General features: G+C 42.1%; 1 protein-coding gene across 1 annotated transcript in view; it reads left to right on the top strand.

The window, feature by feature from the left end:
• LOC307255070 (uncharacterized protein) overlaps nt 1-16,659 on the top strand; it is a gene marked incomplete at its 5' end in the record, with an annotated part of 73,495 nt that overhangs the window by 35,846 nt on the left and 20,990 nt on the right. Inside the window, one exon of the mRNA XM_080033674.1 lies at nt 15,848-16,200. Within this exon, the coding sequence (XP_079889800.1) occupies nt 15,848-16,200 (353 nt within the window). The remainder of the gene's footprint in view (nt 1-15,847; nt 16,201-16,659) is intronic.

Here is a 16,659-nt window from a genome sequence, read left to right as displayed (position 1 = left end):
TCAACGTCACACTTGGCGCTTTATTGCTTCCTCCACTCATTGTCTATATATCTGGCCTTCTTCCTCATTTAGATAATGGTGTGTTAAAGGGGCCATAGGGGCGACCTAGGAATGGCGTTTTGCTTTGACCATTATACTAATTGCAACTAATGAAACGAAACAGATGATCCTTCAACCATCACAGACCTGGTGTAACTGTGTTGGCCAGACACACACAGTTAGTTGAAGTCATAAGTGGCTATAATACATATTGTATTAATAAAATGTAGATAGTAAAGACCAATAATAAAGTTGGAAGAGAGTGACTATTTGAAGGACAGTACATTCTTTCCAAAACCTCTCCTCAGAGCAGACACATACCCATACTGAAAAGGGGAACTTGCAAAATTAAAATGTTTTGGATCAAAGGATTTCAGTGAGGGAACAAATGAATTAAGATAAGCGAACGGTTAATGGAACATGCACATACTGTATCATCAAATGACGTCAATGGGGTTCATTATTGCCTGAAAGTTTACGTCTTTGGCTGGAATATGTTTTTTTCTCTGGCCAGTTGAGGACGTATATTGGAAGAACACTGTCCAATCAGAGGTTTGTTAGGATGGTTTCAATCATTAGTGATTACTTGGTATTCTCTACTTGTTTCTGCTACTCTGCATCAACAAGTGAGCTGTGACTGTTATGTGACAGCTGAGCAACTGTGACCACCATTGATCTGTGTGTGTGTGTGTGTGTGTGTGTGTGTGTGTGTGTGTGTGTGTGTGTATGTGTGTCTATGTGTATGTTTGTGTGCATGTATGTTTGCCACAGCACATCTCATGTGTGGATGCCTGTGCATGCTTGTCGCTAGGGGCTGGATGCTGAAATTTTGCTTCAGCGAATGAGGGAATAATCGAGCTGTCATGTGACTGTATGATGTCAGAGAGAGAGAGAAGAGAGAGAAAAAAACAGATACAGAGGGAAGAGAGAGAGAGCAAGGTGCAATTTAGCCCCACAGCTGATCCGTGCAGCACTCAGAGAGAAGCCGAGACGACCAGACGCACACGCTCACTCTCACACTCAGTCCTTTTACTTTCCTGTAAACAGACAGAGATACACATGCACTTAACACACACACACACACACACACACACACACATGCAGGTCTCACACACATTTGCAGCTCCATATGCATGCAACTCTAAGGAATTACTTTGAAAAAAAGAAAGGATGTATTGATTCCTCTACTTTCCAAGCTCATAGCACTTACTGGGACAATTTTGCCTTCTGAACGAGAGTACAACGACACTTACTGGAGACAGGACTGAAGACAGAGAGAAAGAAGAACAAAAACTGCAAAAGAAACTCAAGACAACGAGGAAGTAAATAATTGCGAGAAGAAGAGACTGATAAGAGACCAAGTCAGAAGAAGAGCAAGACAAGAGCACCTGACAACAGAGTGGGAGAATGTCCTTCTTGTCTGGCTCGCCCTGGCAGCAGCCTGGCATTATAAGTGGTAGCAGCGGGTACGGACAATCTTCCAGTGGGCATCCTCAGCAGCAACAGAAACCTACCAATACCCATTCCGGTGCCAACATCCCTGCGGTCCTGGCCTCTTCGCCACTGTCACCCTCCAGCCCGGCCTCGGACCGCCACAGCGGTGTCTGGCACTGCCAAAGCCAGATGGCCCAAGGGGACCAGGGTCGCAAAATAACTCTGATGGAAGACAATATGAAGTCATCTGAGACAGTGGCCAAAGCACCAGGAATTCCTGGAAGCCCCAAGATGCCAGTCTTGAAGATCGAGGATGAGGGCTCCAGAGGGATGACGGGGGAACACAGGTTTGGAGGGACAGGCGGGTCGTTAGGGAGTGCAGGACAAAGCCCCAGCAGCCCTCTGTCTTCCCACTCCTCTCCTTCCTCTGCATTAACGTCCCCATCTATTTCACCTGGCAGATCCTTTCCCAATTCTACGCTGGACCCACCTAAACCTGCCTCAAACCCTAACGTTGGACGAATCGATCAGAAACATAACAATGCTGGCAGCAAAGATGGACTTTATATCCAGGGCTCTCAAGTGTCTGCCCAGAGCTTAAATCCTCCTCAAAAACAGACCTCAGGGCTTGGGGAAAGAATAACACTGAGCCCTCACTTAAGTGGAAGTACCAGATCAAATCCAGGAAATAAAGTGGATGAGAAGATATCTGTTACGCCATCTACAAACGAAGGCCTACTCGGAAGTCTGAAAGAAAATCCTGTTGTAGTTCAAACTGGGAATCAACCTCTTAAGCCATCTTTGGAAGAACAAAGTGCTGACCTTACAGGCAGTAAAGCTTTTGCAACAGCAGGGCCTAAACCAGACCTGCCTCCAGCATCAGCTAACAGAGCTAACGTTGGTGTAGAGGTGGGTGGAGTAGGGTTAGGGATAGGGTTAGAGAGTAAGGTGGAAAGAGACAACTTAAGCCATACTGAAAAGGGGAGGCCGGGGTCATGTACTCCTACAACGAGCAAAGGCGCAAAAGATGGGTTTGCAATTCAAAGCATGTCACAGGGCTTAAGTCATGTTGAGGACGCTAAAGTTGGGTCATGTGCTATTTTAAACAGAGAGCCAAAAACTAGCCAAAACTTTGGAGTGCCACAGCGAACTGCAGTAAGACGCGCAATGTCCGACTGTTCACACCTGTCCGTTCCAATGATAATGGCCGGAACGTACCCCACTGGTATAGGAGGTTCGTCAGCAATGATACCCAACGTACCAAACTTTGCCTTGATGGGAACAGCATGCACGCCCAGGGCGCAGTATCCACACGTCGCTGTCCGACGCTCGCTCACAGTCACGGACGGCACCGAAGCTTCGGCTGCTATGGCGACAATGATGTCAGCCCCATTAATGACTTCACCTGTAATGCCTTCGTCCCCACCTCCCAGGAGGCATCATGGGAGCTGCGAGACCAATATTTTACTTCCTGTCCCACCCCCTGCATGGTTTTCTGTTAACAGCACCCAAGATAGTAAACTGAACATACCGGGTAAGAGCTTCTCGTGTGCATGTGGGTCTGTTGGATGGATGTGAGAACACACACACACTAGGTTCACCTATACAAGGTTATGTTTTCCTGGTCTGGGTATAATGCTAAATACAGATCTCTGATTTGTTATTAATACATTCATAATAAAAAATGTGGATGTTATCATCCTACATTACTAGCTAAAAACTTAGAGGTGTTTGTGAAAGATTGTGATGACCGCTGATACAATTAAAAAAGCTGTATGAGTTATGAGTTAAGTCAATTTACAGAAATAACAACTCTTAAAGTGGCATTTTACTTTGATCAAGATGGAAAAAACATCAAGTGAATTGCTCATAGCAAGCACCACTACCAGAGAGAAAGTTCCATGCAATCTATAGGCTGAAGTAATCTTGTCTACGGTCTTTTGTTTACTCTGATATAGAGTGTCAATCATGGCTTGTAGATGGTTTGCAGCGGTGATGGCATTGCTAGATGTTTGCTACTGAAAAGGGCAAGATAAAGAAACATACTTTAACTTGCTTGATTTTCTCTTCACCGTGAACGATCTCAACCAGCATTTTTATATTATATGTTAAGTATCTCTGCGTGTTGCCCTGATGTGTATTATTGAACAGGTGTACATTAGCCACAGTATAGCCACATTCCGTTGCAACAGAATAACCATTTAAATTGTAACTATAAATCACCCTTTAATTCCCTAAACCTAACCCTAATCCTGGAAAATGTAGAGTACCTAAATTGTATTTATGTCATTTAAATGCAATAATACAGAAATGTCACAGCTCCAACAGATTGGATGTGGTTTGTTCTCAGCTTCCGTGCTGCTCTGCCTTCATCCCTGGTCCCAGGTTTTTGTGTGGCATGTGAATGTCATCATTATACAGTCGAGGTCATGATTGCGTGCAGTCCATTCTTTGTCCCTTCCTGCCACTTCACTTCACCTGAGCACATGTTGCAATCCATGGTGTTACAGCTCAATTACAATAGCCTAAGTATGGGGTTGCGCCTTCCTTTTCCAACATTAGCTTATGCCTGAAAAGAGGTCTATTTTAGAATATCAATAAGTGGCTTCCACACCGCTGGTTGCCACTTTGGTATAGAAAGCACATGCACTGCGCTTGCAACATGCTGTGGCTGGGTACGGTTACTAAATACTCTTATTTTTGTGCATTCACCTTATCTCTTCCCTTGCTGCCCGTCTTCATTATCCCCCTGTGGATATCCAGTCTGTTTCTTTGTGTTTCTCTCTTTGCATTTACTCTCTGTGCTCTCACTTTACATAGCTTTAAATTTCACTTGCAGAGAATCGTAGAAATAAGATCCAATTGTTAGTATCGTCTATTCTTTGTCATATGCATTTATATCCATATTGTTGTTTTCTGCCACAGAGTAGAAGCAATTCAACTGTTTGACATGTCATACTAATTTAGGATGGTGGTAATCAAGTTAATGAGCGGACCTGAGAGGAGTGTGTGGGTATTGCACATGTCAATACGTGGAGAATCAATCAGAGCACTGAAGGTATAGAGTGCATCTTTTTCTAAACCTTAAGGTCACAGCCATCAACATAAGCCCTTAAAAATTTGATTCGAATTCATTTGATTGGGGATGCAAATCAGCACAGGTGACAGCCACTCATACTCAGTGTAAAACGACCTGTTTTCTCTTGCTATACTCAGACAACAGGAACTTGAAAAAGCTGCATTCTATATATTCAACTTGGAATCACATTTATAGAAGGACTTTATAGCAGCGTACAACCGAATACAAGCCTTGATGCGACTGTTGTTGGCTTGACCTCAAAAGACCAAAGGTTTTATAAATGTTTTTTCACAGATAGTTGACACACACTGAATGTGCCAATTTTCTGGTATCATTTCTCTGTCGCTTTTCAAGAAATCAATGTTTCATTTGTCAGGAAACAATGCTAGCTCTTGTGGCTTTTGTTGATCATTGGACTGAGTACGTTTTGCTATAAATGGGGAGAGTTAGATTAAGAAAAATTCAGATTGTGATAGCACACATTTGTTGGAATATCATGGGGCTTAGTGCTTGGTTTGATTCTGAGCAAGTATGTGGAATGATTTCAGGAAAAGTCTAATTATTCTCCTTTTATGGAGTTTGAATACGTTCAATCAACACATTAAACTGGTGGTTGATAGCTGTGAAGGAGAAATACGCAAAGGATTGTGTGAGCTGGCAGAAGATTAATAAACTAAATGCGCGTTTGGATTATTGACGTCTTGTATACATCTCCATACAACAAATGAAATGAAAGAGAAACCAACCATAAATATATTCAGGCCGTTTCCCGTCATTGTAATATCTTATATCTATGTATATTCAGTAAATACTGTATGTCTCTCTGCCTTTGTAACGACTTATCCATCCAGCCAGTCATGTGTTCTGTTTTTCAGACAAGAGAGAAAGGCTGAGGCATTGATTAGACATCGACTCTTTCAAATATAGAGCAGCTATTTCTAGCATTTGGTGTGTGCGTGTGTGTGTGTGTATGTGTGTGTGTGTGTGTGTGTGTGTGTGTGTGTGTGTGTGTATAGGTGTAGAGCTTTCGCTGATGTGAATCTTTCGGATTTTAAAGGCACACACCCACGCAGACACACTGGCAGTAGATGACGAGTCTGCATCTTACTGTGTTTTTTTTCTTATCATTAAGTACAGGAATAGATCACAGCTTCACAGCAACAACACACACACACACACACACACACACACACACACACACACACACACACACACACACACACACACACACACACACACACACACACACACACAGACGTGCGCAACCCTACCCAAAAACAAGTACACAGCTGCAAGGGGTGGTGTAGGCAAGTGTGAGTCTGATCTAACAGGGAATTAAAAAGTGAGGATACAACCAACCAATTCATTAGATGAATGTGCTCTGCTACCTGCAGTATTCTATACGTCAGTCTCACAGTGTCTAGTACTTTTGTCAAACAAAGAAATTCTATACATAAAAAGATGTTGTGCCTCCATAAAACAATCTAAAAAAAGTATTAAACTGTTGTTATTGAGAAAATTGTTCTATTGTTGTTGTTGTAATGCAGGGGTGTCCAAACTTTTTTCACTGAGGGCCACATACAGAAAACTCTACGAAGGGCCGGGCCACTTAGCAAAATAACACATTTATCAGGACTGTAGCTGCTCTGATGTTTAGCTTCATAGTGTCTTCGTAAATTGTAATCCTTCTTCACGGCAACACTTTCCTTGCAAATTAAACAGACACATTTCCCCTCAGAGCTGGCCCAAGCCTTCATGGGGCCCTAAGCAGAATTTGATTGGGGGGGCCCCTCTCGAATAATAGGGCTGACCAAATCATTGACTTTTGTTAAATGCCATTCAGACACCTAGTGTTTTCTGCTATTGCCTCCAATGTCCAGCTGTGTGTAAATAGTAGCCAGCCGAGATCCCAAGCCTCCTAGGGGGGTCCGGGGGGGCATAAGAGGAGATTTTTTTTTACTTTTTAAAGTGAAATGTATGAATCTGCTAGCCTGGAAATCCATACCCTGATATCTTGAACGATAGAGGGTCTGGCCACGATCAATAGTAATTTCCAACTCAAGGGGCGGCTCCTACTCGTGCATTTCAAATGCCACTGCACGCAGTTGTATAGCACTACAACCAATCAGAGCGATGCACAAGGTGACGTAAGCCCCGTTCGTTTAGCGAACAGCTGTTAAACTGTTAAATTAAACGTTTGCCGTTGTCGGTCGGCAAAACAGAACATTCCACTTACTTGCTAATGAAAGATTTGAGTGCCGTCTTCCAAATCGTTAAGGGTCGAGGCCAAAGCAGTCTCAAACTCACACAACATATCCGCAGCCATCTTTGATGTTTACTATCACGGCTTCGACGTCGCATGCACGTCACTGTCGTCATCCGGTTACGTCCTCCTCAGAGCACCATATAAAGGGCTCTGGCGCCCATATTAGATAGAACCAATTGAAACGTGAGACCCAGATTTCTGGTCTTCTTGATAAAGCTTCAACGGAGCGTGGCCAGACCAACAGGCGCAGCAAATTTAATTTGCCAGCGCCTAGTGGCAGGTCTGGGAATGCCAGGCTATGAATCTGCTGCACTTTGAGAGGAAAATTAAGAGGCTTATTCTGAAGAATTTTGTATGAAAAAATGTTTTGGAGACACTGTGTCAGATGAATTAGAAGCTATTGAAGAAGGAAACATGGATCCCCCCCCCCAAAAAAAATAAATAATAATAATTAAATAAATAAAAATTTAAAAATATTTTTTTTACATTATATTTTTTTGAAATCGGCCGCAGGCCAATAAAAAGCAGTTTGGACACCCCTGTTGTAATGCAATGTTTGCAATATATTTGTAATACAGTGATCCAGTCACATGTAGGATATTCTAAGAATTTAGGTTATTTGCAACTACTGTTGATTTACACCAGCTTTAACTGGCGCAGTATGCTCCTGCTTGAATAATTAAGGTATCATCGGGTAAAGCCAACTTTCTACAGCTCTGTGTGAGGTTCTCCTGTCATTCAAACATCTTACAGCTGACTTAATAAGTTATAATCCTTACCTTCTCTGTCCTTGTGGATTTGGCAAATCCAGTGGTTACTGGTGATGAGAGAAAGTTTGGTTTAAAAACTAAATCACTGACTCCTGGCTACTTTGTCAGAAATATAACAGAACTAGTGTGCACGTTGACAGTTCAGACAAATAGGAGGAAAGTCAGGCTATAATACTTTTCAACACAGCAGCAGAACACAGTCAATTTGGAGAGTTACCTTGCTGATAAATATCAGCAAGGTAACTCTGCAATATAAAACTGATCTGCTGTCAGAAAGTGGTGACCTTGGTGACAAATGCGTTGTGTTTCATGTGACTTCTCTACAATCAAACCCAGCTATTTTTCACTTGTTGAACAGTTTTCATGTTGTGCAGCAGCAGAGATGCTCCTTTTACATTAGTGGATGCATTTAGAAAAATAACTGTTTGAGAGATAAAATCTAACCTGGATTACCCAGTGTATCCCTCCTGCATGCAGCCATTTGGGTTTGATATCTTGAGCATAATTTTAAGAAAAGTTCTATGCACATACAGTTTTACCGTTGCTATAATTACGTGTATATACTATTTTGAGGGCTATACCAAACTGTAACCTAGTTTGCCTTGTACATTGTAGCGATGTCACTAAATATCAGTGTGTGTGTATGTGTGCGTGTGTGCTTGAGTGTGTGTGCTTGCATGTGTGTGTGTGTTGAGAAGGCTGTCGGCAGTAAACTATCCTTGCTATATCCAGCTCCATGTCTTTGTATGTTAGTCATGCTCTGATTTACATGCCAGTCAACTCTCTCTCTCTCCATTTCGCTCTCTGTCACACACACACACACACACACACACACACACACACACACACACACACACACACACACACACACACACACACACACACACACACACAGCTGGTTGCCAGCAGCTGTGAATTGTACCGTGGTATTAGATGGATCCACTGTGCTCTCAGCCAGCAGTCTCATGTTGGATGAGTCATATTTCTGGTGTTGCAGGGTGGAAGGATACAGTGATATAAAACCTGCTGTAGCATGAGCAATATAGCCATCAGTGTGTGCTGAAGCTCATATAATATTAAAGCCTCTACTCTAGTCTGTGGATTTTTTTGTGATAGTACAGCATCTTTCATATAAGTCAGAGAGCATTTTTTTATTTTTAGAAGTATGAGCCAAGTCCGTGCTGTTTTTAGCCCATTCACTCTGAGTTTACCCTGCTGAGATCCATTTTTTAGTTGTCGTAGTTGAACACTATATTGTTTAGTCATTTCCCAAAGGTTTCATTGAGTTTGATGTACAGTAAAGGCTACCAATGGGCCATCTTTCCAGGCTCTGTGTACAACACAAATACCTACTAGAACTACAACATGGAATTTATTTTTGTAGTTTTATTGTATCATTATTATCAATCACTACTGACCCAGCTCTACAAGCACCAAATGTGCCTTGGACGTTTTTTATTGTGGGTTAATCTGGTCCCAGATTATGCCCCCAAAAAAAGTAATTTCATATTGGGTTTGGTTAAGTAACGTCCATTTGATTTGGTCCAAAATGTAAATGATGGACAAGATGTAGTCCTGGTTCAGACCGAATACAGCTCTGTGGACATTTTTGAACATATCGGACATGACGTGTTTTCACTTTACATCCAAATCTCAATGTTGTTCGGACGTCTTTTCAAACTACTTTTGGCTGGGTGTGAGTTTTGTTGCCGAGATCTAGGAATATGACTACTTCAATTAAACAAAGTCTTAGTGGGCGAGAAACATCTCTCACACAGATGATCAGACAGGAAATGTCTACTAATGCCTCAAATTTGTAGCAGGGAGTCTGCAATGAATGCTTTACTGTTTGGATAATAATTTTAATCTCCGTCCTCCCCACCAATTCAAATGAGACTAAACTGAAGGGTTAACAACCTGTCTGATCAACTGACCTCTGGTCCTTTCCTCTGTCCGACAAATTTTTCATTGTGTTCACGTATCTCAGCAATTGTAGAGTGCTTTGTTATTTGAAATCTTCCAGAAACTGGCCCTGCGTTCCAATCCACATACTTCCATACTATTTAGTATGCCAGAAAAAGATTTAGGATGTCCCAATACATGCAAGTCAATTGTAGTATGCTGAAAATACATAAATGCCCCACTAACTCCAATAGCATTTTGGAGTATTCGTCTTCATTCTTGACATTTCTCGACATAATGAAAAAAAAATATTCCTTTTTTTTCTCTCCTGTGGCCTAAAACTCTTCTGTACTTAAGTATGTAGTGTAGTAAAAAGAAAGAGTATGTGATTTGGAATGAAGGGAAAGTCTCAAAGTCCACTTACACGGTTTATCTGCAGATCTGCATATGAAGACAACAGACTGTGGTTGAAAGCGCGTGAAATACTACACACAGTATTTAACTATATTTCTATCTGATGGTATCTCTGGTCCTGCTACAACGATTTTGATCCTGTTCTTAAAGACGTCCATTGTGAGTCTGACAATGCTATGTAAATCAGTGGAGCACTCTTTTAAAGACTGGATTGTCATTGTCTGTGGTGGTTAGGAATAAAAAGAAATAGAACATGCCTCATCGCCCAACAGACTGTAGATCAAGATAGTTCACTAAGATAAATCGGGATGCCCGATTCCACCGACACATAGTCACTGGATCAGGGAGGTCATGTGCCATCTAAAGTCGGAGAAAATCAGATATACAGTTAGAGGGTCTACTGAGAAATGTAATAATATCTGGCAGCCTTTTTTGACTTTTGTTGAGGGAATGGGAGCTGACAACATGGCAATATAAACAATTTCGTCTGTATAATTTCTATTTACTTTATGCTGTTTATGTTCCTTTACGGATGTCTGGTTATGTATTATTTGTATGTACAGTATATGTCTGGTATCTGGGGGTGGGGGTGGGGGGTTAGTTTGAGGATGTTTCTCTTCTCTGTATAATGTGAAAACAAATAGAAGATAAATATATAGATAAATCGGAATGAAAAAGTTATAGATGGATGACAGAATTTCTCAGTTTTCGTTAGAAAAAGGTTGAAGAACGTCGGTTGTGGTAATGATCATTAAAGACCATATCCTTATTTTAGGTTCTTCACTGTTGTGGAAATTAAATGTTTTTTCTATTGGTGCACATTTTATCTGTTGGACGCCCAAAACCAGACAGAACCAAAACACTGCGTTGAATCTTGGAATCGAGGACATTAATATTCATGAAAAAAATAGCTGCCACTGAGAGGATTTGTGGAGCAGCTGCGAGCAGTGATGAGTTTGCATTAACATCAGCTTAGTATTGCAAGGCAGGAACTGACTTCATTACAGCTTGATACGGCACCACAAAGGGATAGTATTAGATAACATATTATTATGTTATTATGACATATTATGATAATTTTTATGTTCAAAATTGTAATTAGGGATGGGTTTCTACTAGAAACTGTTTCCCTGGTGTAGTGATAAAAAAAAAATACTTTATTCTATTTCTCACAGTGCCATTGCAGAATCGCCCCTTCAGCCTCTATCTGAAACGATCAGTTTTAGAGCCTATCTCTTTGAGCCCCACCTTCCAAAAAGCCCAGTCTGCTATGATTGGCTCTCAATCTAATTGCCAGTTGGATTTAGGGGTATGTGGGGGTGTGCTAATCACAGGTGGATGTAGTACTAAATTATGTTGGCAATGAGGGAGTGTGGCTAATCCCCTTATGACATCATAAGGGGAGAGATATCTGACTGGTGTTTTTGAACTTTGGGAGTCTCTAGTCACACATATAGGCGACGTTTAACCAAACCCTTAATGAGAGTGACTGTAAGAATTCATCGCTTGCAAGGCAAGGCAAGGCAAGGCAAGGCAATTTTATTTATATAGCACAATTCAGACACAAGGCCACTCAAAGTGCTTTACAGGGGCAAGATTAGAATACATAAAACACATTATAAAACATTTAAAAGCGAATAAAAGAAGCAAATAAAATAAAAATTGCAAGTTAAAATGGAGACACATTATAAAACATTTAAAAGCTAATAAAAGAAGCAAATAAAATAAAAATTGCAGGTTAAAATGGAAACAAAAAAGTCTTCAGACTCGATTTAAAAGAACTGAGAGTTGCAGCAGACCTCAAGTTTTCTGGGAGTTTGTTCCAGATTTTTGGTGCATAATAACTAAAAGCTGCTTCTCCTTGTTTAGTCCTAACTCTAGGGACTGTAAGCAGACCTGTCCCAGACGACCTAAGGGCTCTGGACGGTTCATAACGTATCAGCATATCAGTAATGTATTTTGGCCCTAAACCATTTAGTGCTTTATAAACCAACATCAGTATTTTGAAATCAATTCTTTGAGTGACAGGAAGCCAGTGTAAAGACCTCAGAACTGGGGTAATGTGATCCACTTTTTTGGTCCTAGTGAGGACTCGAGCAGCAGCGTTCTGAATTAGCTGAAGCTGTCTGATAGATTTTTTTGGAAGGCCAGCAAGGACACTGTTACAGTAGTCAAGTCTACTAAAGATAAATGCATGGATAAGTTTTTCTAAATCTTGCTGAGACATAAGCCCTTTAATTCTTGATATGTTTTTTAGGTGGTAGTAGGCTGATTTATTAATTGATTTAATGTGTTTCTTGAAATTCAAGTCAGAGTCTACGATTACACCAAGATTTCTGGCTTGGGGTGTGGTTTCTAACATAACGGATGTAAGCTGTGCGCTGACTTTTAATTGTTCATCTTTGGCACCAAAGACAATTACTTCAGTTTTGTCGTTGTTTAATTGAAGGAAATTTTGGCACATCCAATCATTGATTTGTTCAATGCACTTACTCAGTGCCTGTATCGGACTGTAGTCTCCTGGTGATATGGTTATGTAAATTTGTGTGTCGTCTGCATAATTATGGTAGCATAATTTGTTCTTATTCATAATCTGAGCTAGTGGGAGCATGTAGATGCTTGCGTCCGAATTAGGAGCCGTTGAGCTTGTGTGTCATGTGTGATGGCAGCCACAGCCTTCTGTTTGAATGCTGGAGCCAGTGAATTGGCATAGAGCTAGAGCTGTTACAACACAGCAACCATCAGAACACAGGGAGATGAGGGGGCATTAGGGCACAGCATAGCCAAGCCTGTCCAATGTCCCCATTATGTAAGAGATGTCTCGGTGGCAACAAAGAGCTTCTGTCTCTTTCCACCCTGCCGGCTGACCGTCCACAACCCCATCAAACCTCCTGAACCCCTTCTATTCCCTCTTTCACTTCGATGTCTCTATTTCTTCCCCATATGCCTCGTTTCCACTGAGCAGCACAGTTCTGTTCGGTACGGCACAGTTCGGCAGGGCACAGTTACCCTAGATCCTAGACTTGTGTTTCCACTGCCTTTCTTGGTAGGCGGGGTTTATGCCGGACGTGTATAGTCAGCTGAGTGTGTAGCCAGCTGATTAATTCAATGAAGAGGTGCATTTGATTAGACATCGACTCTTACTGTACTCTTTCAAATATAGAGCAGCTATTTCTAGCATTGGGTGTGTGTGTGTGTGTATAGGTGTAGAGCTTTCGCTGACGTGAATCTTTCGGATTTTAAAGGCACATGCCCACGCAGACACACTGGCAGTAGATGACGAGTCTGCATCTTAAGGTGTTTTTTTTTCTTATCATTAAGTACAGGAATAGATCACAGCTTAACAACAACACACACACACACACACACACACACACACACACACACACACACACACACACACACACACACACACACACACACACACGCTCAAACCCCACTTTGACCAAGTGCTTCCTCCTTGCATGATGTTTTTATAATCCTGGCACACAGATGCAGAACACACTGAAATCCAAGGACACTCTAAAATGATTAAAAAACAACACAAAATCATCATAAAAAAAATGTGCTCCCCAGTCTGGGATGGCAGTTGTATAATGCTTTCTGTGGCTCTGGACCAGTGTCTCCTTTTTATCAAGGTGTACCTAGATTAGACTTGGGGTATAAAAAGAAAAGCCTTGAAATGCAAATCATCTTAGCCTGGATCCAGGCGCCCACGTTTCATTTGTCTTTTCTTTTTGTTAGTTCACATCAGAACTTTGTTAGCAGGATTGATAATGGGTACATTCTCTCTTTTATGTCACAAGACTGGAAAAGACTCAGCTCAGATGTGTATGTTTTAATGATTGTAAAAAACATAAAAATAACCTGAAAACCACTGTTGCTTCTGTGTAATCTAAAAACATTATGTCAGGGGACAGTGCAACAAGATATCGCACATCAGTGAGATTGTCATGAGGCCCTGACTATACTCTGGTAACGTAGTAGTCACCTTCTCTATCTGGGTTGGACAGGACCTCACTGAAATAGATTTTTAAAAGATACAGGGTCACCACTTGCATAACGCAGAGCAATGTAATAAATAATAGCTTGGCCTGTTTACCAACCTGACCCAGAATCATGTGCTGATGCGACCTACATAAAGTCACCCGCACGGACATTCAAACTGTCTCTATTGAAGGTCACATAAGTATAATGCATATTTTTTGGTTCAAAAGTATAATTTGAGTTTCTACTACAAACGGTTTTCATGATGTAGTGTCCGAAAAACCCTTTATATTTCTCACAGTGCCGTTGCTGAATCTCCTCCTTTTAGCCTCCGTCTGAAATGCTCTGTTTTAGAGCCTGTCTCTAAAGGTGCGAACACACTACACATGTTACACGCGTACAGACGCGTATAAAATCGGCTATTTTTCCATAGGGAACCATTGGTTTACGCGCGTACATGGCGTGTAGATGCGCTAAAGCAACATTTTAGCCGCGTTAGCTGCGTATGAGCCGCGTATATACGCACCTACGCAGCTACGCGCGGAGTTCAAAAAATGTAACTTTTTACGCTCCTACGCATGACGATTAGCCGCTTTGTCCAATCAGCGTTGGGCTTGACCCGACGTCACATACATTGGCACGGTCGGAGAACAGTGTACTGTACACAGAGGCTGATGAGAGACACAGAGGAGGAAAATTTATTGCAGGCGGCCCGGTGCTGTATGACAGCAGCTCGGGAATAGAAGACGTGGGGAGAGTAAACCAGGAGAATGGACTTCCTGGTTAATTCAGTGAATATGTGCGGCTGTGCTTTAGCCGATAAAACAAGTTAGCGCCGTATAGCATTAGTTAACTCACCCGGTTGTGTGCGGGCGGCTAGCGCCTCATATTATGAACCCAAGCATGACGGCTATGTCTGTGGGACTTTCACAACAAGTACAGCGAAGCACCGGTGTTGATCTACGCCAGCCACGGTCCCCTGTCACAGCCAGGTAGGGTAATGTTGGCTACTTGCCTTTATGTTGTGCCGCAGTGCACCGATGCTGCTGTAACTGCGTTTGTTATGTAGCTGCCGTGAATATGCAATGCTGTTTTAATGCTAGGCTATTTGTGCTGTTCAGTTTGTCTTTTGGCACAGTTGTTGGCCGTGTTGTTGTTGTTTTTGTGCGGACATGCACGCTGTTGTGTCGGGTCGGGTCTGATCGCAGCCATGGTTAATTAGGGGAAATACAATATCGGGAGGGAGACTACGCGCGTAGAACCATTTTTGACACAAAATGATCAAGCAACATTTTACGCGGGTAACGCGTGTAGTGTGTTCGTACCTTAAGCCCTGCCTTCAAAATGAACCAGTCTGCTCTGATTGACCCTGAATCTAACTTCTGATTTTTGGGGGTGTGCTTTGTCACAGGTGGCTAGGCTAAGTTGGCTTGGTAATGAGGGAGCGTGGTTTCCCAAAACTGAAACTCCCAGAGAACTTGAGGTCTGCTGCAACTCTCAGCTCTTTCAAATCATGTCTGAAGACTTTTCTTTTTCCATTTTAACCTGTCATTTTTATTTTATTTAAATGTTCTATTTCTATTCATTCGCTTTTAAATGTTTTATTCATTCGCTTTTCTAATGAATCTTGCCCCTGTAAAGCACTTTGAATGGCCCTGTGTCTGAATTGTGCTATATAAATACACTTGCCTTGCCTTTCTCCTCTTATGATGTCATAAGGGGAGATAAATCTGACCGGGGTTTTTGAACACAGGATTTCAGAAAGGTGGAGAGAAAGATATAGCATATTGTTTTCTCATACTTTGGGTGTCTCTAATCACACCCATATTAATGTTGAAAAAAACATTTACACACAGTGACAACTTTGAAAAACATTTATTAGAATCAAGTTACACAATGAATGCTTGTTGGTTAAAATAGGATTATATGCTGACGATGACATTCTTTACGCCACAGTGAAATCCGACAACAAAGACAAGCAGGAGAAGACGGACATCATGTCCAGCAAGACGGACAAGATGGACACCTTTGACAAGAAGGGGAAAGAAGAGCCGCAGCAGCAGAAGAAAGACAACGCTAAAGACGAAGACAAGATGGAAAAGATGAACGCGGAGAAGAACAACAAGGCCAACGAGAAGGCGGAGAAGGCCGACAAGCCGGAGAAGACAGACAAAGATGAGAAGAAGCCCGTGGAGGAGAAGAAGCCTGTCGAGAAGAAAGGAGGGGAGGAGAAGGGAGGGAAAGGGACAGCCAAGTCTCCAACGGGCAATGGCAGCAAGACCCTGCCCAGCCCCGACAGCAAGACCAAGGTGGGTCACACAAACAAACACACGCACACACGCACGCATGCACGCACAAACACACACACACACACACACACACACACACACACACACACACACACACACACACACACACACACACACACACACACACACACACACACACACACACACACACTCACAGTACTGCTGTCCACACACATTTCCTGCATACTAGATTAGACTAGATTTACTCAGTCAAAGCGGCAGTGTCCAATAGTACCAGAAACAGCCCCGTCACCCAAAGGTCACAGCTTTGAACTCTGCCACAGCCGGTGTGTCTTACAACAGCCTGCTGAAGTGTCCTTGAGCAAGACAGGCCGACCCCTACCCTTTCAAAAACAAATACACAAGTACACACACACACACACACACACACACACACACACACACACACACACGGTTGTATGCATGCAAACACACACACACACACACACACACACACAC

This window comes from Ammodytes marinus (genome assembly GCF_949987685.1).
Source record: "Ammodytes marinus genome assembly, chromosome: 9".
Taxonomy (NCBI): Eukaryota; Metazoa; Chordata; class Actinopteri; order Uranoscopiformes; family Ammodytidae; genus Ammodytes; species Ammodytes marinus.
This window is presented reverse-complemented; position numbering and strand designations above follow the sequence as displayed.